The sequence below is a fragment of the Simochromis diagramma genome, unplaced genomic scaffold (genome assembly GCF_900408965.1).
Source record: "Simochromis diagramma unplaced genomic scaffold, fSimDia1.1 OVJJ01000816.1, whole genome shotgun sequence".
NCBI lineage: Eukaryota > Metazoa > Chordata > Actinopteri > Cichliformes > Cichlidae > Simochromis > Simochromis diagramma.
In genome coordinates, this window is record NW_024386908.1 from 6,374,488 (window position 1) to 6,396,661 (window position 22,174).

The 22,174-nt window shown below is 39.7% G+C and overlaps 1 protein-coding gene across 5 annotated transcripts in view; it reads right to left on the reverse strand.

The window, feature by feature from the left end:
- Positions 1 to 524: 524 nt before the first annotated feature.
- The window catches only part of tfec (transcription factor EC), a 45,320-nt gene continuing 23,670 nt past the window's right edge, over positions 525 to 22,174 (reverse strand). For 2 of the 5 annotated variants that reach the window (XM_040036045.1, XM_040036046.1), the window contains exons 3-9: positions 8,164 to 8,418; positions 7,308 to 7,409; positions 5,115 to 5,235; positions 4,192 to 4,248; positions 3,983 to 4,058; positions 2,886 to 3,033; positions 525 to 1,770 (exon numbers count right to left, since the gene is read on the reverse strand). In XM_040036045.1, coding sequence (XP_039891979.1) covers positions 1,282 to 1,770; positions 2,886 to 3,033; positions 3,983 to 4,058; positions 4,192 to 4,248; positions 5,115 to 5,235; positions 7,308 to 7,409; positions 8,164 to 8,418 — 1,248 coding nt within the window. In that variant the 3' untranslated portion in view covers positions 525 to 1,281. Of the gene's footprint in view, positions 1,771 to 2,885; positions 3,034 to 3,982; positions 4,059 to 4,191; positions 4,249 to 5,114; positions 5,236 to 7,307; positions 7,410 to 8,163; positions 8,419 to 8,980; positions 11,434 to 12,076; positions 12,826 to 22,174 lie in introns of those variants that run through there. The other 3 variants (XM_040036048.1, XM_040036047.1, XM_040036049.1) reach the window with 3 other exon arrangements.

The window sequence follows — 22,174 nt, forward strand, 5'->3', positions numbered from 1 at the left end:
CAACCTCTTACCTCAAAGGAAACTTTCTCGGCTCTCGGCTAACAGCTCTCAGAGCAACTCTTTATCCGTCGCCATTATTCATCCTCAAGGGCTCATCAGCTCACAGTGGGCTCATCAGAATTATTACTCCTCCTCCACTTGTCTTTATTATCTAATTTCCCTCCTCTCTCTTCCTTTCGGCCTCTCGTTGCCAATCAGCCACCTTGTAAGGCTCTTCGCCTTTCACTATGAATCTTTCCAGGCTTTTTTATTCACTCCTGTTGTCATCCAGAATGTGCTTTTCTTTTCTTTTTCTTCTTTTTTTTTTGCCCCCAGTTTACAACTAGTCACTTTGTATCAAGTTTTTACCTGCAGGTTTGTGGGTGTTGAGTTAGAAGTAAAAGTTTTTGTAGCAAAGTGAGAAATGTGTTGCTTGGATGTGACAGATTGCTGACTGAAATTCCTGACGGTGGCTACAACAGGTGTGACACTCAGGAACAACTGTTTGAGGAAGGGTGCACCAATGAATCCAGCATGACAAGAAATAAGAAATACAAAAAAAAAGGGGTTTATTACGTCGTTCCCACCCCTACAAAGAAGTTTTTAAAAAAGGTGTTAGATAATAATATATATACACTTTTTATGAATAAATGGATTAAAACATATAAATACACCAACATTTCAAACAAAAACATTTCAAAGACACTGATGAGGACGTGTTAGGCATTGGGGTGAGTACATCAGTACTGGTCAAATAAGGCATATCAAATAATGCAACCATCTGCAACGTATTAACATGATCTTTTGTAAAGAATTAATGCTTTCATGAAAGGAAACACCTTTGGTATGTTTTTAGTGGTTATTTTGCATATGTTACAGTGTGTGGCCACCACAGTGTGTTTAAAAAACAGTAGTCATTAACATTATGTACTTATAATTGTCTCCCTTTTTCTTATAAGTCTTTTTCAGCTGTGTCTGGGAGGCAGAGAATAGTTGAAACTGTCTGTAGTAAAGTTAAAAAGAGCAGCCGGTCCGTGGTGTGCTCACAGGATGTTTCTGTTCCCGCTCAGCTTTGGCGAACGTCAGTGTTCTGTAGCTTCAACACTCAACTGATCGACAAGAACTACACGCTTAATGCACAGGTGGCACTTTAAAGGAGTGCTGTCAGCTGTCGTTTAAATTACTTGCAACCCTAGTAGGAGTCTTAAATGTATGCTCGGAGCCATCACTCAGTCATTTAAAGGCCATGTGGATGCCCTTTACCGACAGGGATTATAGGTGATAACGAGACTGAGGGCACCCTTATAGGTCATCACCCTCGGCAGAGCTGAAGCTGCTCCTGCGGCTGCTGTCCTTGGATGCAGCTCCGGGGGAGCCGGCCGAGAGGAGCGGATCGGTGCCAAACGGCGACAGTGGGTCATCCATCAGGATCTCATCCAGCTGGTGTTCCTCCTTAAGCGTGGTGGTGAAGAAGTCTGTGAAATGGGACAGCGGGTCGGAGAAGGTGGTGCAGGCGTCAGTGCCACTAATGTGATCCTGCGGCCCGCTGACGGTGGCGGTGGATTGCACGCCAGATGCCGCAGCTATCCTCTGGAGGTAGTCGTTGTTGATGTCCTCTTGGTAGAGAGTTGGCTGCTGAGGTTGCTGGGCCTGGGGAGATGATTGCTGCTGCTGCTGCTGCTGCTGCTGTTGTTGTTGTTGTTGTTTGAGTAGGTGGGAGGAAAGTTCGACCGTCCCCAAGGCTGTGGCCATGTTTGGTAGCCCGTGAGCTCGTGCTTGAATCTCAAGCTCCTGGAAAGCAAAGAAAAGAAACCTTTTAAAAAATAATAGGTTTAGAAAATGTGTGCATGCATGGCGAGAGCAGGCATAGGTTCAAAGGTGCTGGGGCTGGAGGTGGGTTGCAAAGCAGTTTGCAGCTGTAGGTGAAGCTGCCAACTGGATGCACAGATGGATGTAAGCTGAGACGTCAACTTTTTTTTGAAGAAAAAAAAAAAAGCTATGTGTAGTATCTGAATAACTATCTAAAACTGTGTGAAATTCATCAGTTATGAGCTGACGTCTTTAACTGATATGGGAGTAGCTCTGACACAATCATAGTCACACCCTGGCTCCTCCACATTCTGAGGTTGGATTGGGAGGTTCACTGCGTAATCTTCTCACACTTTTACAGAGTACATTATCTGCGCTTATCACCCATCAGTGACACCACAAAGCCCTGCTGTTGCATTAAGCCCTTTGTTTGCTGCCCTTTTGTCGGGGTTGGTTATTGTTTCACACATACTTTTATCATCATTTCTGATTACACATACTTTTCTTTCTTTTTTTTTTTAGCATTCCCATCATTGAAATCTACTCTGGTTAACCACAGTGAATGAGTGTGAAAGTCTGCATGTGCATAGTGCAATCCTATCAGCACACATTTATCAGTAAGCATCTCTTCTATTAGTGCTCTTCATCTATTTATGCCCCTGCTGCATTCCCTGAGGTCGCAGAGCTGAGGTCATTGTGTTTATTTATCAGGTAATTAGCACTGACCTCTATAAGAAAAGATTATGGGATGTGAGGGATCTTTTGTAAAAGAGAGTGGCGGTGAAGGTGGCGGGGACTGTGGGAGTCCCTAAGTTTGCGTTGTGGTGTCGTAAAGCATTCAGGTGGAAATTAGCGTGAAGTACCTGGGGATGATGGATGTGGGACTGGCAGTTACCAGCTGATCTTTGGCAGGAAGAACTCAGTATTGTAAAAATAGAATTAAAATATTATGCTGTGTGCTGATTGGCTTGTAAAAATGTATATGAAATATAAGTTCCTTCTTTTTCTCTCTGTGTTTATCAAATGTGTCAAGCACTTTATCTGCATTTATACCACAGATATAAAGTAAACCCACTGAGACATTCCCATCTTATTACCTGGATCCTCAGGAGCAGCCTCCTATTGGCTTGCTCCAGCTTCTTCTGACGGCTTTCCAGCTCCCGGGCGTGCTGCTGCTCCTTCTGCAGCCATCTTATGTACTCCACCGAGGCCTTGAGGATGGTGCCTTTGTTCCACCGCATGTCGCTGCAGAAAGGAGAAACGTAAAAGATAACCTTTTACACAGAACCCCCTTATGTCGGCAGAATATCCTTTGCAATAAAAAAAAAAATGCAGGGAAAAGTTTTAACAGAGGTTTTTTTTCTCCCCCTTTTTTATGATATGAATAAGAAATGGTGATTTACACGGGGCAATTATTCATCCTTGGACATTACATGGGGACACTGAATGGGAATTTTAATAGAATAGTTAAGTAGCTATGTGGAAAGTCCATTCTTGTACCTCCTTGTACGGTAAAATTAATCCTCGAATAAAAATAGGTGAAGGGAAAATGAGCTAAGCAGGAAGGCAAGGAGAAAAATGGAGAAATGGACTTAAGGTGCTAGAGTGCAAGTCATTCTTTTGGAGATATTATTACTTTTTTAAAAGAGGACAGGGAAGCTGTAGTAAAATTGTCCTTTTCCACACGAGTGAGACGTTGGCCTGATCAGCGCTAATAATCTCTTTTATCCCGCGTTAATGGCACTACGACAACGCTAACCTTCCATTTAAATTTGAAGCAAAGTTCAACTGCGAAAGATGGCCGCGGGATTTCAATTCAGTTCCACGCTCCGTCTCGGTGTTCGAATTGTGCTTCAAACTTTGATTCAAATGGCGTGGCCCGCTTCTTTGCATTTGACCCTTTCCTCATCATTCATGCTTTGAGCTGAACTGCCGGGACCCGGCGAGGAGACGTACAGCTCGGAGAGCGTCGACTACAATGAGAGTTCAAGTGCACCCTTGAAATATGACTGAAATGTGCTCGAGCACTCATTTGAATTCAATGAACGACGTTTCGAGTGTCTTTGTGCTGCGAATTTAATACCCAACACACAGGTTCTTGCAGTTGTTTCAGTGGCGTGAAGTGAAGCGAAGCAGGAGGTGGGGTGGCGGGGGAGAATTTTTCAGTAAATATATTTAGGATTTTGCAACTTACGGATCGTTCGACTTTGGTATGAGTGTTCCAAGCTCCTTAATCCTGTAGTTAATGTTGTATCGTCGCCTTCTTTCAACTGTGCAAGCAGAAAGAAAAAAAAAAGGGAGCAAAAGTTGATGAGAGCAGTGTCAGATGCTGCACCAAAGGTTATCCCAGATGTTAAAGTATTATGGAGCTGAATGGCGTGGGTTGGAGGGGGTGACACTTACTCAAATTATGGTTGTCTTTTTTCTGCCTCTCTTTGGCCATCACCCTTGTGTCATGTTCTGTCAAAAAAAGCAAAAAAACCATAAAAATACACGAATAAATAAATCACACAGGAGAACGAATGGATTAGCAATGCACACAGATTTAGAAACTGAAAGACAACAAATACAAAAGGCCACAGAAGGTCCAGCCAGGAGACGCACAATCGGCCGTTTTGAGGGGAGTTCAGCGCCGGGGTCAGAATGAGGAGTGTCTGTGCAGCGAGTCTACACTACGGACATAAATTTGACCTCCTTACACACACGCTGACCCCGGTTCACCCCCCTCCAGCATGTATGAAGCTCATTGTAAAGAAAAAGAAAAATGGTAACCCCATTTTTTTTTACCGCAAAACATTCTATAATTAAGAAGATTTAGCGAATTGACTCATCCGTCCGAGAAGGACAAAAATTCCAGTGTATCCATATTTGTAGTCACGTTCTCCTAAATTACATAATTGGGGACCTGAGATTGGATTTCCCAATTTGTCTCTTGTTGATTTAATCAGGACAATTTGAACTCTGTGCAACAGCCCATTGTCCCCTCTGCCTACACTCAAATGAAACAGATGGCAATGTTCTTATTTGCCTATTGAGACTGAAGGATTTCATTTATTTATTTATTTTTGGTCAGGCATCCTTTTTGTTTCCTAATCAGCTTTCGTCTGGGTGTTTGTAATTAATATGAACAAAAAAAACTAAAAGGATCTCTTTTTTGTTGTTGTTGTTGTTGTTGTTGTTGTTGTTGTTGTTGCCTTGAGATGAAAAGTCTCCACTAGTGTCTAACAAAGGGAACTTTGTTTTAGCTTCTATTTTTTTAGGTTTCACAATGTGAGCAACTCTTTAATGGTTTAGCTGTTTGGTCAGATTATGGTATGAGTTCATACCTGTGTATTCCCTTTTTACAGTGAGCTTTGTAGGGTTAGATGTAGGACTCAGTCCACCATTAGGGGCGTTCATACCTTGTTCACCCCCATAGACGTCCAACATGCTGCTGCTGAGAGACACCTAGGCAGGAGAGAGGGGAGATGCAGAGGAAGAAAGGGGAGTGAGTTAAGTGAATGGGAAGTGCATTTACATTTCACACATTCACACGCACATAAACAAACAGGGCTTTCACACTATGACACAAAAGCCGCCAAACAAACAGTTGTTTTTAACTGCTGTGTGGCTTTGTTTGGCAAAACTGACAAGAGACATGTGGAGTGATCAGAGCGTTTAAGAGAAGATTGTTAGCATCTCCTCCACTCTACCCGGGAATGTGGCAATGGAGTAAAAACAACTTAACAGAAACACAACCTAATTGTAAGACGTTTTACCCCTGACCTCGAACCCAGGCTGCTCGCCAAGGGGGCGATTTGACCAAACATAGCGCCTTGATTTGCTAATGGTACCATTTTCAGAACCCCTCCAGATGAAAGTGCTCCTAACACTGATTCGCTCTGTGTTGAAAATAGCATCCCATTAGATGAAAAGGCTAGCTAGGTCAACTGCATGAACAGAGGCAAAACTGTTTTCCTACGGGTGTCGTCTTGTCTGAGAACACATGTATCCCCCCTCTGCAATAATACGGCCTTTTCATGGAGTGGAGGGAGAGAGATGTCTGGATCTTTAGCATGATGACACACGTGTGTGTCTAATTCGCATTTGTGTATTTATGTCGAAAAAAAAGCATGCCAGAAGCCACCACGGATTCCAACTAATTTTATCTCCAACATGTGTTAGATTTAACAACCATGCTGTTATATGTGGAAAAAGGAAGTCAAGAGAAAATGAGTGTTAGCTGGTTTTAAAAATATGTATATATGTATATATATATATATATATATATATATATATATATATATATATATATATATATATACACACATATATATATATAGGAGGAGGGGACAAAATTGCATATCAAAATAAAAGATAGGAACAATTCCCCTACTACTAAAATTGTAATCACTTCAATTCCTCTCCCGTCTGCGTTCCTGAGTGTGTTGACACAGCGAAACGATGTGATGCATCGTACTGTATGACTAATTAGGATGAATTGATCCATTTAAGCACGGTATCATTTCTGAACAAGCCCATGGGGACTATGTGCATTAGGCCAATCCACTGGCTCAGTAACTCTCTCTGGCAAAATCTCTCACTCTTCGCTCCTGGCTGTTGCATTCCTGTCTACATTTGAAACCCACTGACTCGCCCTCATTCTTCCTCCTCCATTACAATGTCTGTTGTGTTTTACTCTGTTTTGCTTTATCTGTGTGTGTGTGTGTGTGTGCGTGTGTGTGTGTGTGTGTGTGTGTGTCTCTTTTTATTTGTGGAGTTAGGCCTGATTCCCATTGTGTAGCTATGTTCTCTGGCCAAACGGACCTCTTGTCCCAGAGTTTTTGAATTCTTCCCTGTCTGTGAATCCTACTGATGCATCAGTGCATCCACTTCATTTCTGCTAAAGAGTTAAAAAGTGTGCATTTTATGTGGTTTTTTTAGACTGATTTAAAGTTTTCCTTTATGTTACTAAATGCTTTAATGCACTAATCTAAATGTCAGGTTTAGATTTGATTACTTTGAGAGCATTTATTGGATTTTTTTTTTTTATGCGCACATCATTACAAACTAGTATAAAAAGACTTTTCTCACATGTGATTTTCCTATGAATTTATGAATTTACTATACATTTAGCTTTTGTTGTTAAACGCATGTCATCACTTTTCCTTTAAAAAAAAGTTCTTAATCTGCTTTGTTAAACTTCTTTAGTAATGTTGCTAATCTCAAGTGAACTTTGACTCATTTCTAGACTTAAGCTGACCTCAAACTGAGTCGGGTCCCCTTTTTCCCAAGTGAGTCAAACCAGCACCTAAGGGTTTGGGTAAAGAAACCTCACTTTCAAGTCCCCATTCAACTTTAAAAACAGAGAAGTGATTAGTTAAGGGGACTGTCACAAATCTAGGCTCACCTAGTCTAACCCACAGAGGCAGCCATGCAGAAATGCAGAAATCAGCACAAAGCATTATTTAAAAAAAAAACGGTGTGGGGGGGGGTTAATGAGTAGCTATTAGAGCAAAGTTGATGTGATTCATACTTACATTGTTTTGCATTATGATGTTAGGCTCCATGCAATCCAAGCCTCCATCATTGAAACCGGATTCAAGACTAATTAGGTCATCAATAACTTCATCCATTGGAAACTAAAAGAAAACAGTGATTTCAGTGTACTCAAGGACAGACTGATGATGTTTGTACCAGAATTTCAATGCTGTCCAATTCGTTTGAAATCTCAACATTCAAACCAGAATAGACAAGGGAAAAAGTGGGAGGAACTGTGGAGAGATTAATTCAATAACAGACGAGCTCTTCGCCGCCATGTTCTCAGATTTGTTAGTGGTGCTGGCGGGAAAAAACAGGCATCTGTTACCAACCTAGTTTCCTCCTTTGAAAGGGGTTCTCTCATCAGAGACTGCATGTCTGAAGTTATTGATGAGCACATCAGAGAGAGAGGGCGATCAATAATGGCATCACTTTGTTTAGATGATTAGTTGGACCTGCTCCCTGCATTAAGATTCAGACCCAATCCAGATAGTACATTTAGTCATAATTGATGCTTCTGAAGTATGCCCCGTGTCAGCTATCCATCTCAACAAAGTGTCAGCCATTATTTATCACCCTTAGAAAGAAATTAGAGGGGCAGCAACAAATCTTTCACAAGTGCTTATTAAAAATCAACAGAGAAGAAAAGCTTTGCTTTAAAGTAATAGGCTGTGCTGAAAGGAAAACCTTGTAAGGATGTTGTGTAATCTACAAAAACCATGAACCACAGTTCATCCGTAAGTGACCCAGTCTGTGGTTCAAAACTTATGTTTCAATTTCATGGTCGGAGTTCTCTGAATTTCAGTTCCACAAAGTCATGACTGAGATTCTTTCCTTTTCCATGCATCCACTCACCTCACTGTCATGATTGGCCATCGTAAGCAGGGTAACAGGGCTGTTGGGGTTACTGCTATCACTGACAGGGGGCATGTGTCCGTTCCTCATGATCGGCACGGTGGCGAGTGCCTGGCCAGGGGTGTGCGGATGTGTCACGGCGTGGCCTGATGCGGCCGAGGAGGCCAGCTTGGAGCCCAGCGTCAGGTACTGCTTCACGGGCTGATTCTGGCTCTGGTGGAGATGGAACTTGGAGTTCTCCAGGTGGCTCTGTACCTGTAGCAGAACAGATCATTCAACAGTTCAGCAAGCTGACTAAGTTAGTCCAGGAAGCGCAAGGTTGGGCACTGTTTCCCATACCGCTGAAACAGCGCTGACTCAGAGTATTTGCACAGGGGTTGTCCAAAACAGCTGTTGACTTTATGAAAAGAATATCTAAAGTAACACACATAACTAGTTTGCCGTGATTAGTCACAGTTTACAGACTTGCAAAATGTAAGTTAGAACTCATAATAAAGTGAATCATGTACAGAAATAAAAATGTTGAAAGTGTCTTTATGGGAATTTGATCTCATTCTCTGAACTCATTCTCACAGTCTAAAAGTTAAAAAAACAAACCTAAAAGCAAAAAGCTTTTCTTCCCCCCTGAGACTTCAGCTGAATTTAACCAACTAAGCTGACTATTTTTACAATCAGTCTTAATATTTAATCTTCAGTTGATCTTGAATTACATGTCAGTACAGCAATAGTCAAGATAACCTTAAAAAACATTATGAAATCAGTGTTAAATAAACTTTACCAAGCCGCTCACAATGTTTCTAAAAGTTGGTATTCTTACATTTGAAGCTCTGGTTGCATCCCGCATTGTGTAGTAACTGCAGTCACTTAAGTGTGGCATTCTCAGAAAAGCAGATAATCTTCAAATTGATTTGTTCTGGTGTGGCAGCAGGTCAACTTTAGGGATCCACGGCTGCTGCTGCTGCTGCTATCCTGTTGATCTGGTGACTTCTCAGTGAGTGTCTGTCCCTTCCAGTCTCCCTACCAGCTCTTTATAAAGGGCCCTAAGTGAACTAATTAGGCCCAAAGCCGGGTGTAAGCCTTTATGTTGCGTAGCAATGATAATCACTTCAAACACTGGACTGTTAGATCATCCAAGGTTTGATCACTGCAGGGTATCTGCCTTTACCATCTATCACTAACTCCCTCAGACCGCCCTTTTCTTTCTGGTTGACCAATCAGTGGTGATCTCCCAAAGTCCTCTGCAACCCTCTGTAGGGGTTGTGGCAGCACAATTGACCCTTGTTCCCCAGTGAAGTTTTTAAATAACTCCTCCAATGCCATTTTTAACCAAGCCTTTCAATTCATTCAAGGCTTTTAGAGTAAATAGTTTAGTATTATGCGTTCCCCATACAATAACTGCAGTAAATCTGTTTTGAGGTCTCCTTTGGTGTAAGTTGAGGGCAAAGTTAGGAAAGAACATCCCTCCTAAAATATCAAATTTTCATGCTTGTTGGTGCTCACAAAGACGGTTGCTGTCGTGACTTGCTTTATTAGTTTAGGGGCTGCAGAGTATTTAGGGGAGTACATGAAGTGCTATGATTTAAGAATGGTAGTCTTGTTGACTGTAATAGGTTGGTCAGTTTGCCTGCGTCTCGCTTACTTCCTCCCAAATCTGTTTTATTTACTGGTCAAAACAGCAAGCTCTCAGTTATTTTAAACCATGGAATAGATGCTCTTTCAGGGACTGACGGAATCAGGACCCACCAAAAACTGAGCAACAACAAGCTCAAGAAGCTTCGATTGGCCAGACCAGTATTACTCGAACATGATTTGAAAATGCAGATATTTAATGTGTTCCTAATTTCATGGTAACACATTTAGATGACAGTACTCAGCCTTAAAAACAGGTGACAGGTGTCGTTTATGTCGAGATGAGGAAAGCAGCTAACTTATTTAAAATGCCCAAAAAAAGTATCATCAGCTGTTGGTTAGAACAGTCCAAGTGTTACTTCTTCTTTTACGCTGCCTCAGAAAAAAAAAAAAAGTCAGAACTGATTTGTTATGCAGCTATCCTTTATATCGTCATGCTTTCAGACCAAACTTCTTATTCTTCAAATGCTATCTGGCACAAAGCTGCTGAACTGTAGGGAGTTTTTAGTTTTGACAGCTTTAGAATTGGTCTTTATGCTAAAAGTCAGCATTAAATTCCCCCTTGTCAGCTAGACTAGCTGACCTTATTCACAACTCAGCCACCTAACTAAGACCTGGCTCATCACAATACTCATCTTGTCAGTAGTGACTAAGGGTTGTTATCTGAGTTCTCCAGGCTAAACAAGATGCCAGTTGTTAGCCAATCAACATTTTTTTCCACTTTGGATAGCAGGAGGGATGCCAGGACCGCTGCACACCACATCTGCTTTGTGTGACAGCGGATTGTCCTGGTTTCACTTCAGCTTTCTCACTACTGTAAATGCCGGAGACACGCTTGTTATCCACTTAAGGAAATCTGATTAGATTTGAGGAGTAATGGTGCTTCAGTCACCAAGGCCAGCCTCGACAATGGCAGGCCTGTGCATGTGTGAAGCGGGCATGCAGGAAAATTATCAGTGCCCGCCATACACATGGGTCAGGAGAGAATATAAGAATGTAATCAATCAGGAGTTTGGGCATGTTGTAGCTATTCAGATGCTTCAGTTTTGTTTTGTTTTGGTTGTTTTCCTCTTTTTCGGCACGGCTACCAGCACCTGCTACAACAATCGAGGCAGTGTTTGAGATTACTGGCACAGAGGAGGTCATGGGTTCAGTTTTCTATTTACACACATTTGCACAGTTATTCCTGACATGCAAACCTACATTAGACTATGAAAGCTTTTTGCCTTTTGACTTCATGCACATAGTTTAACTTTAGAACACACCTTCTTGTCAGCATATTTCAGAGTGTTTGAATAAAATAATATATATCTGTATCTTCCTCACTTTTTGTCATTAGAGATATTAGACCACTAAAATAAAAATGCCAAAACCCAGAACATGCCTTTGTCCCTACATATGTCCTAATCAAATCTAAAGCACTCTACAGTACACGCCCAAGAAATCCCATCGCAAGTGAATACAACTGCAGCTCTTCAACATATCAATTCAAAGCTCTGTCAGGCTTAAAATAAAGCAACATCCCAAACCTCAGCTTCTACTTACAGATAGCAGCAGGCCCGAAATTACAGTAACACCTTCACAGCTAAACGTAAGCCCAGTTCTTTAGCCTCTATTTGTGAGATCCATTTAACAGTGGTGTCATTTACCTCGCAGTTAAGAGGCGTATTTCTTTAGTGGCCCTCTCCCCCTGAAATGCTGCACTCACAAAGCCATTGTACTAGACAACCTTGCAGGTTTTACATTGAAATGCACAAAGCTCTTGCCTAATCCAGTTTCAGTCTTGCCCAAGTTCTCCTTTCACTTCAGAAAAATCCAACAACTTATGAAACACTGGGTGATGGTGACATTAGCTAGCTGTACAAATTATGGGCAACACCTACTAGGAGTTTTGGATTCATTTCTGCAAAATGCCGCACTTTGCGACATATTGATGCAGATTATTAACATCTAACATCTTGTTTTCCCATCTCAAATGGATGGAGATAAGTTGAAAGTGGAACAAAACTCTTCCTCGGTCATGCTTACTGTATTTTGCTGAGCCTGCTAACCAGTAAATAGCTGTAACCACCCACTAGATTGTGCAATGTGAGGAAAGATAAGACTGGGATAGCAAACTGATAGCAAAAGTCCCATTCCACGGTGCCTCCATGGTTAGTCTGGCTGTAACTGCAAATGTGTCTAGCGTGCAAACAAATGCACACATAGAATTTAACACAATGTTTTCTTCAGTGTGTGTCATTGCCTCAAAATCCCAGGGCTGTAAATAAGTCATTTCCCCTACCTGTAAAAGTTGGATCTTTGTCAAGGTGATTACTTTGACCACACAACAGCGGCTCATGGCTCTCCAGAGTGGCAGCGTCTCCCACCACAGGAGCTGCAAATCCTTACAGAAGAAGAACAACTGTCACAGCCACAGCTTCGTCTCACACCGTGACAGGAGGAGAAGAAGAGGAAGAAAAAGAGAGGTGCTGCAGCCTCCTTCCTGAATATTTTTTTTTTGCAGAAATATCAGAAAGGAAGCCATGACACATCAGCTTATTTGGGAGCAGCACGAGCCGTTTCCTCTCTGTAGCTGTGTGTCTGTGTGTGTGTTTGGTCAAGGAAAAGGCCTGACAGAGGCAGAAATACAGATGGCATTTACAGTAGGGGGTTGAAGTAAGTGTGTGTGTGTGTGTGTGCGAAGCCATAATAAGTTGACAGAATGTGAATTTCTGCTTGCTTGTGGATCACTACACTTTCCTGCTTTTCCCGCATAACATCCAGCCTAGCTCAGCGCAGTTTCCTGTCTTCATGACACCAACTTCCCAGTGGAAGTCATTTTATCCACAAAACTGTAGTCACTTTTCCAACACAGGGAAACAGGAATCTTGAGAATGTGTGCAAACATGCTAAAACACACATTTTATTATGTTCTAGTTATTATTAGGCCAAAAATCCCTGAAAAGTCCTCCCTTTAATCCCAAGATTTACAAGTTTTTATATTAGCAGGTGAATAAATCTGAATCAGAGTTGCTCCGATACATGTTCTGGGGTGAACTCCACACTGGTGCTGACAATTTGAGAACTCAAATTTCATATAGTAATTATTTTTGATTCACTGTAATAAACACATCAGGATTAATTTGAGGACATTGAACATAATGTTCAATGTCCACAATGATTCAATTAAATCAATCCCATGCAGACTTTGGGTTTTAAAAGTCTTCTTTCAGCAGTTTAAATGCAGCCTGCCCCACACGTGTCTATGGTCAATGTTTTCATTACGCAAAGAATGCCCTTCTTGATGCTACTGTACACAGTAATCTTCTGTGAATATAGCGGATCTAGATCATTAGGTAATATTTATGCTGCACTATCTGGATTCTGTTGCTGCTGTTTGACCATCAACACGAGGCATGCCCATCTCTCCAGCTTATCTGTTGCTGTGTTTTCCTGCACTCGTTTTTGTACTGTTCTAACCATTACCCATGTGTATATTTGTCCACTATTTTGTTTATTTGATGTCTGCTGTATGTACGCTCCATCAGATCTAGGCAAAAATTCCTGGCTGGCCATTTTTGGCTCATCTTGGGGCAAGCCACAAGTGCTCACCTTTGTTAGTCCCCCTTCATAGCATGTTTTAAACATCAGGGACTTCCTGTAAGAGTTGGCCTGCTTCTGAGACAACACTTCAAAGTGCAGCGCCCACATCTGAGGACTGTTTTATCCTGCTAGAAAAGGAATGCATAATGGACACAGCACCACTGCACTTTTAATGATTCTCATATGAATTAAATATTACAGCTATTTTAACTGGATTACACGTGAAACTGTGTGCGAGAGCATGCGCTTGTTACCTTGATGAAATATTGAATTTAAGAAAATGGTTCACCTCAGCAGTGCTGCGAAAATAATTAAAATTCATACTTAAAGTAAAGACATCTCACTGTAAAATGATTTAAAGGTGCCCTGTGGAGGTTTGATTGTAAACAAACTTCTTCTTTTTTAAAAAAAAATGCCATCATTAATTACAAAAACACGGGTAATATTTTGAAGCCTGAGAGAAAATGAAATGTAAATTCGTACAGGGCCATTAGCGGTACATAACTACAGCTGTGGTTAAAAAAGAAAAACTGATTCCTGTAAGTACACAAACAAAACCTATTTAACTATATTTGACTGATATAGCAAGCAGAGGACTTAGTTGTGAAACTATTTTCTCTGGTTTTAACACCAAGTCATATATAGAAAAATATTTTCTTAATCATTTTACTTAACAGTTCACTTTCCACTGAATTTTGGTTTAAAAATGTAGTGAACTAAAAATGTGAGCTACTGTAGCAAAGTGCAAATACCTGACATAACACACTAATAGACTAACAAAGTATGTATTTGTGGCTGACTCATTTACCTTTAATTTTACAAATGAGTATTACATAAATAGCTACAGTCAGGCAGTGCAGCCTGTCCTCTCTGTCAGTACAGGGTAGATTTAATTAGTCAAAATGCAATAATACAATTTTTGCTGCTAAATCAGTTAGAGCGCATTATTCTTTCTGTGAGCAGTGAAAAAGGAGCCTGTTCACAGGAACACCTGAGAGGTCGCAGACCCTCATGCACATATGCATGCACACTGCTTCACAGACACGTGCTAGCAAGAACATGAAGAAATAGCACAGAATAGATCCAGGTTTGTAGACTCTATGTTTTTTTGTTTATATATATTTTTTACTTCACAAGTGGTCTATACAAACTGTATATTTGTGAATAAAACCTTTTGCTGTTAATGACACTGTAAAATCAATGTTAGCTATTACACAAAAGGTAATAGCTAACATTATTGTTTACATTGGTTGGTTTTAGTTTTTTAATGATAAGACTATAAGACATATAATAACTAAACATTATTTAAAAAAATGTTAAAGTGCACTGTCCTGTTGTTGTTAAGCCACCTAACACTGACCTGTATATTTTTCACACATAAAATGGCCATTTAACTCAGGGGATTAACCAATGATGCGTTTACACAGAACTCATTTTAAATTGTATTTTTAGCCACTTTGTTACTAGCAGCCTGCTGCAAATACATTTCATTTGTTCTAATTTCTTTAGTCAAATATAAGTAAAATGGTAACAGAATAACATAAAATTTGACATAAAATGGTGCTATTGCACCAACAGGGTGATTCCCAAAAAGCTAGTAACTGAAATATTGGCATATTGCGATATAATGTGCAGTCTGTCCGTAAAAAATTATGGTAATGGAACCCATGGAGGACAAAAGAAGAAGTTGTAGGCCTAAAATATATAACAGCAGATGGACAGTTTCTAAAAGTCCTTAAGAAATAGGGGAAAAAATCCAGCAAAGACCTGACACAGGACCTGACTGTTGCATATGGCCCTACAGGTGAGCCCTATACTGTTCACTGAAACCTCATCAGAAATGGTCTAATAAAAGGAACCAGGAAGAAATGACTGAAATATGCCACATTACACAAGAACCTGACAATCAGTCATTTGTACAACATAGGCTCTGTCTGCGACTGCATTTCAGCCAGTGGCGTTGTGCAATCTTGTCAAACCTGATGGAAATATTGTATGGAAAAGTATGATCAGGTTTTAATACCATCTCAAACGTATCGAATTGTCAACTGCTTCATTTCTCATCATGACAGTGATGAAAAATTAAACTTCCAATGCAGTAAAAGCATACCTGGGCAGAAAAACACATTTCTATGACACACTGTCAGTCATGGATTGGCCTCCCCAGAACCTCTCAAAATTACTGAAGCAGTGTGGGATCATCTCGACAAAGAACAGAAAAAAATGCAGCCTAAGAGGAGCTTTGAATGTTCTTCAAGAAGGTTGGAGAATCTTTCCTTAAGAAAACATGAGAAAGTTTTTCTAAGAGAGTTCGGACTGTATTAAAGGATAACGGTAGTCATACCAAATATTGACTCTAAAGCTTGTTACAATGATCCAAACTTTGATTTTGTTATTATATACTACATTTTTAGGCATGTTTGCATATAATTAAATTAGTGCAGTCAGCATTAATCTCCTTAAAATGACATTAGCGTCATAACTGCATTAATCCGGCAAATCTCTGTTAGTGAGTTAGCACGGATCGCCCCATGCGTGCATGGGGCTGCATGGCATCAACGTGTTAGCGAGGTTAGCTTGTTAACATGTTAGCGCCATCCAATGCGGTTATGGCGTTAACGTCAATTTAACGAGATTAACACTGACCGCACTAATTTAAATAAATAACTACACCTATTTTATAACAAAATATAAAGAAGTGAGATGTGACTCAAGACTTATGATCAGTGTGTCATACAAATGCCATCCATCCATTCCCTTCCTCTTAACCTTATTAGGCTCGGGGAGGGTGGAGCCTATCCGAGCTATCATAGGGTGAGAGGTGGGGTACACCCTGCACAGGTCCCCAGTCTACCACAGGGCTAACACATAGAGACAGACTACCATTCGCAGTCAAATTCACACCTATGGACAAGTTAGGTCACCAATTAACCTAACCCCAATAATTACATGTCTTTGAATTGTGGGAAGAAGCCGGAATACCCAGAGAGAACCCAGGGAAACGGGATAAAACATTCAGACGCAAACAGAAAGGCCCAGGCCACCTGGTGGATTTGAGCAAGAAACACAGGACAAGTTTTCCTCAAAAGAAGTTTAAACAGAAGCTGTTGAGCAGTACAGAACAGGATTATGGGTAAACTACTGTGTAGTAGTTCTGAAAGGGGAATCTCAGCCTTGACCCTCACTGTCCAGTGAGCTAGAACAGGATAGAGCGATGTTTAGTATTGCTTCTTTGGATGATGTCAGAAAGCTGCACCATAGACAAACTTTAATCTCTCGCTTTGGCAGACGGTGAAAAGAAGCCCCAGTGAGCCCCAGCTATAACTATTAAGATGAAGTCTTATTAAAATTATGCACATGATTGATTGCAAGACAATCCCAGCTTACCAAACTAAAGACTTTTCAAGACTGGATAAAGGATTATAGACAAAATAGTTACAATACAGACAATGAATTAGATTTCCTTAAAAGAAAGATGCGGTTAAGTACGACTGTGCTACCCTACTTTTTTGTAAAGGACAGATATATTTATCTATTTATCACAAAAAACTTGACTCACTGTGCCTTTTGTACAAATGCTGCATGTCAAACTGAGTCTAAATACACTTAGTCTAATCGATTAGGAATCTATTCTCTCTCACTAATTCAATCTGTTCTGAAGTTATACATCCTGCTGGGAAACCACAGTAAGAGACATGAGTGTAAGTAGGATTTTATTGAAGCGTTTGATCTGTTCAGTTCACAGAGACTCTGACCTCTCAGTCCTCAGTACCAGCTGTCTGAGTGTCTACACCAGGCTGGCTGACAGCTTAAATTTGCTACTGGTTTTATTATAGGCATAGATTTTTATGTATCAATTTACCAGTTTCAGTCATTTCTATCTGATTTGTTTAGCAGACAAGCTGAAAATAAAATCAGAAACTACAATGGTCGTCAATAATCGGTGATTGGTAATCCTGCTTTGAAGACTTGTCATTTCATAGCATGGAGGTTGGTCTTTTACCCACCTCCAAACAAAACTTATACTGAAATAACACTTACAGACATAAAATTAGAACCTTTTACATCTGCACTGATGGGAGTTTAAGTTTTAATCTGGATTCTTTGACATTTCTAGCTAGATAGTTGCAATTAGTATTAATATTTAGAACAGCAAAAATAACACTCAAAGATCATCTACTGAAATATGTTTAAATCCATTATTTAATTACTTAAACACAGCCCAGCTCATATCTATATATCCGCAGTCCACTCACAATGAGTCTGCATCTATCAGTTACTAAGAAAACATAACAATTTTTAAGAATTCAATGAAACTGTCTACTGGCAATTCTTGTAAAATTACACTCTTAGATAAACACCCTGAATGAAACTATTCATATGACATGAAGATATAGTCATGGATGAAGCACAGACTATTGAATTTAATAGTCAGGAAAGAATCGGTAAGAGCTGGCCAAAAAAGATTTAATAATCTAACAGCATCAAGACTTGTAATTAAGTCTTGGGTAACCTATTACAGAATGATCAACTTAGTCTGTAGTATTCTGAATCAATATAAAAACATTAGGCAACATGATGTAACATATAAGTGGAACATTAGACGTGCTTTTTGTGTCTGAAGATAATGGAAAATACAAAAACTAGATTGTAACTTTTTTCCAACAAGGGTGCACAACATTACTTTGAATGATGCAAGCCAAATCTCTGAAGTCACATGCATAGTGTTTGGCGGTTTGTATTTCCTGTCTGGATTTAGCTGTTCGGGGAGATGCACCTTGTCGGCCCTTTGTCATTTCATCTGGTAATAAAAAAAAACGTATTAGCTGAGATGCTACTGTGAACAGAACATGATGATTTCCCACTTATAAATCCACCTACGTTCTTCCACTTATTCAATTCGGGGTCGTGAGGGGGCTGGAGCCTATCTAGTCGGTCATGAGGCAAGAGGCAGGTTATACCTTGGACAAGCTGCCAGTCTGTTGTAGGGGTAATGGAGAGGACCAATTAATCTGACGTGCATGTCTTTGGACACTATTGGATCTATGTAAACCAGTCTAGTGGCCAAGATCCGCTGTTTGATCCTGGGAGGAGACACAAATCCCTTTGGTGTTGCGTCACAAAGTCCACCCGGTTTTAAAAGACACTTTAAAATCAAATATGTGGGCCTACCAAATGTGGTGACTCCTTGTAAATAAGGGAGCAGCTGGAAGAAGCATCTATGTGGGAGTAAGCTGGAGTACCTGGATAGAACCCATACAGGCTTGGGGAGAACATGCCACACAGAAAGGCCCTAACCAGGTGGTGGATTCAAATCCAGGACCTTCTTACTGTGAGGTAACAGCGCTGACCACTGTACCCTCTGTTGTATTAGTTTTTTTGGGGGCAAAATCATGGATTCAATTGGACCAGCTACCTGCACCCCACATTTAGCAATTTGTTTAAACACTCTTCCAAGCGTTTAATTTATTCTGTGAGCTACTTTTCATTTCAGCTTACTATTTCAGACGTCTATCTGTTAGTTTTTATATAGTAGTGCCCTTCAGGTGGACTGTAGTGCATTGGTTGCAGACTTCAGCATGCATTAAAGAATTGTTCGTTAATTTTAGCTATTTATCCCATTTATCTGTTATTTTAAGTTATTTCATCTGTGTTTTTACCTTATCATCAATCAGTTTTTTTAACCAGTTATCTAACTAGCTGTCGCAGGAGTATGGAGTCTTTCCAAGTCTTTCCACCTTGGAAAGATCCCTTTTAACTTACTGTTTATTTAAGTATTTAAACAATTTCTCCAGTGCTTCTCTGTTCATTCATTCTCAGGAGCAATTTATAGTTCATGTTTATATTTGCCACATTTTTTTAATTAGTTGGGATACTCAAAAATCTTTACATATATCACTTAGTAACTTCCGCTGTATCCCACAGGGTAAACAGGACAGGCCATCAGGGTTTGATGAGTGTTTATTCTAAGTCCTCATAAACATTCAAGAAATTTTTTTTTGATGAACTAAAGTCTTTGACCAGAAAATCAGAATCGGAAATATTTCAATATTTCAATATAGTGCTGACCTTTAAAGCTTAATATGGCATCAAAAAGAGGATCTTACTGTTCCTAACTAGTATAAAGCTTTGTGGGCTAAATTTGTAATCTACTGTTCAAAAGCTTTTGGTGGACATATATTGATTAGTCAACCCCCACTCTTCTTCCTTAACTTGATTGTGGGAAATTAAATAATGCAATAGCTGTTTAATGAGAACTAAGCAGAAAATTAAATCAGCTTTGACCTTACCCGAACTAATAATATATAGTGGAGCTGTGGACAAAGAGCTGTTTGTTTGCTCCGTCTGGCTATCTTTGTGCTTTTGCTGTTTGAACGAGCGAGCTGCTGTGAAGTGAAAAGCAATCACAAGCAGGATGCAGCTCTGATCAGACGCTGATCTGCATTTAGATCATATCACATCACCTTCCTACATAACATAATGTGTTTCCATATATGCGCACTGACCAAAATGAAAGTATTTTTTTCAAGACTTCAAAAGCAGGCTTTCTCTTTTCTTTTTTTTTAAAAATATCTTTCTTGCGTAGATACTACTGGATCATGCTACACTGCGAGCCACACTCTCCCACCACTCCAACTCCTAGTCTGGGGTAAATTGTGTAATTAGCTTTGCCTGAGTTCAATTTATTTTATTTTTTTTTCATCATTTAGGTACTGCCAGTTCCAAGTGTGTTACAGAATTTCTGCCAGTGCCAACTTTTTCATTGTAGGCTACGATGCACTCCCCTGCCGCTGAAAATAAAGTTCAAATCAACTACAGGTTCACCAGTTTTAAACCTTAAATTTAACATGAATGTTTTGATTTCTGTTACCAACAAAATGAGCTGCTGCACATCACATCGATGTTCATAATGGCATTTGTTAATCTTTCTTGCGTCTTCGCCATATTTTAAAAGTAAACTGGCACTTTTATTTGTTTTTCTATAACAGACTAGAATACCAAAGGGTTACCAGAATACCAAAGATTGTCTCCTTGCAATTGACATCCGTTTTCAACATTTAGTGCCAGGAGTAGAGGGAATCTGCACCACACATTAAGGTTTGGGGGTGAAGTTTGGGGGTGTTAGTGCAGTAGTGTCAGGGATATGAGTTACATGTAGAAGACCAGATTTTGGTCCAAGCCTTAACCAAGTGTTATAGCTGCCAAAGATGTCTTTCAAAGGGAAATGCAACAATTCCCTATTGACCAATCCTGTGCTTTATATTCCCAAATATCTGCCCAAAGCTCCCACCTCAATATCAGGAAGCCTTCATATATTATTAATTGTAGAATGCAGTTAGAGCGTGTTGTTTTACTCTTAAAGATCCTTCTCAGACATTTTTACAGAATTTTTATATTTTAAAAAATCCAAATACAAAGTTAAAAATGCTTAAAACCAAACTTTCTTGTCATTGAAATGAATATTAACTTGCTGTATTTTATTTTAACTGCTGGATGTCCAACACCAGTTCTTATACTTACATTCAGTAACTAAGCATAAACACATTTTCACTCATTTTTGTAATTATAATGTTGTAAGGGATGGGCGGTTTATTTATTTCTTCCTCAAAACCCTGCTGACACTCCCTGAATACTACTTGCTCATTTCTGCATGCCTCCATTGTCTGTGTTCAAACATGTGTTGTTGCATTTATTCTACTCCATGGTATTACTCTGTGTGTGAACCAAAATGATTGGTGCTTTACAATTTTCTGCTTCTGTGTGTGAAACGTTTGCGATGTCAGTGAACCAGAAATGACCATGAAACCGTTGCTGTTTTACATAATTTATAATCATATATAATCCTTTTCATATCTTTATATACAGTATGAGCAACATAATTCAAACTGTGCATGTAGAAAGGTGCACAGTACAAAGAAATGATGGATTAAAGGATCTTGCTGGTGGTTATGCATGTTTTAACGTGTGAAATAAAAACTTTGTATACGTATAATTATAGCTAAACATTTTCTGGAGCATTTTAGCTTCATCTTTGTCTGTTTAAACAGCCATATGCCTCATATTATCCCAGAATGTTTTAGAAAATATAACTTTCTTCCACAAATCTTTGGCTATTTTATATTTTATAGGACCCTGAAAGTATGTTTCTCTTTCCATCTCAACTTATGGTAATTATCAGATGTGCTGGCGGAGAATGCGCTTGTGCGAGGATAACAAGACACGACACCAGTCTTTTCACAATTGGGAGGTCCACAGACCAAAAGACTCACTTAAAAGGCGTTTTTCAGGGTATTAATTGCTTGACATGGCTTACCCAGGTATGGGAAATCTTTGGTTTCACAGTTAAAAGACTAAAAGAGGGGAAAGGACCGTTCTGCAATAGCTAAGAGGATGGCAGAAGTATTTCACGGTGTGTAACACGCAGCTATGTTTTCCAACAAAATCACGTGTTGTGAACAGACAAAGTTCTGGCAATTGAAGTAACTCTCCTGTTATCCTTTGCTCCTTCACATCTCCTTTGGTTATGTATGCAAGCACAAGCATTTCAAGAAGGGTTTTCAGCCCAAAGCCACACTAGCTGGTTTTGACATGTGTAAATAAAATGAAGTTTGTCAGAAAAAAAAAGACAAAGATACATTTTTTAAAAACCCAGGAAATTCTCTCATTTAATGATTAACAATATCAATTAATGATATTCATTAAACACATCAGAAAATCTGTGAAGTACAATTACGTTGTTTAGTACTATGATGAAAATACTTACACTGACTTAACAGATAACGAAGTGTGCTAAACA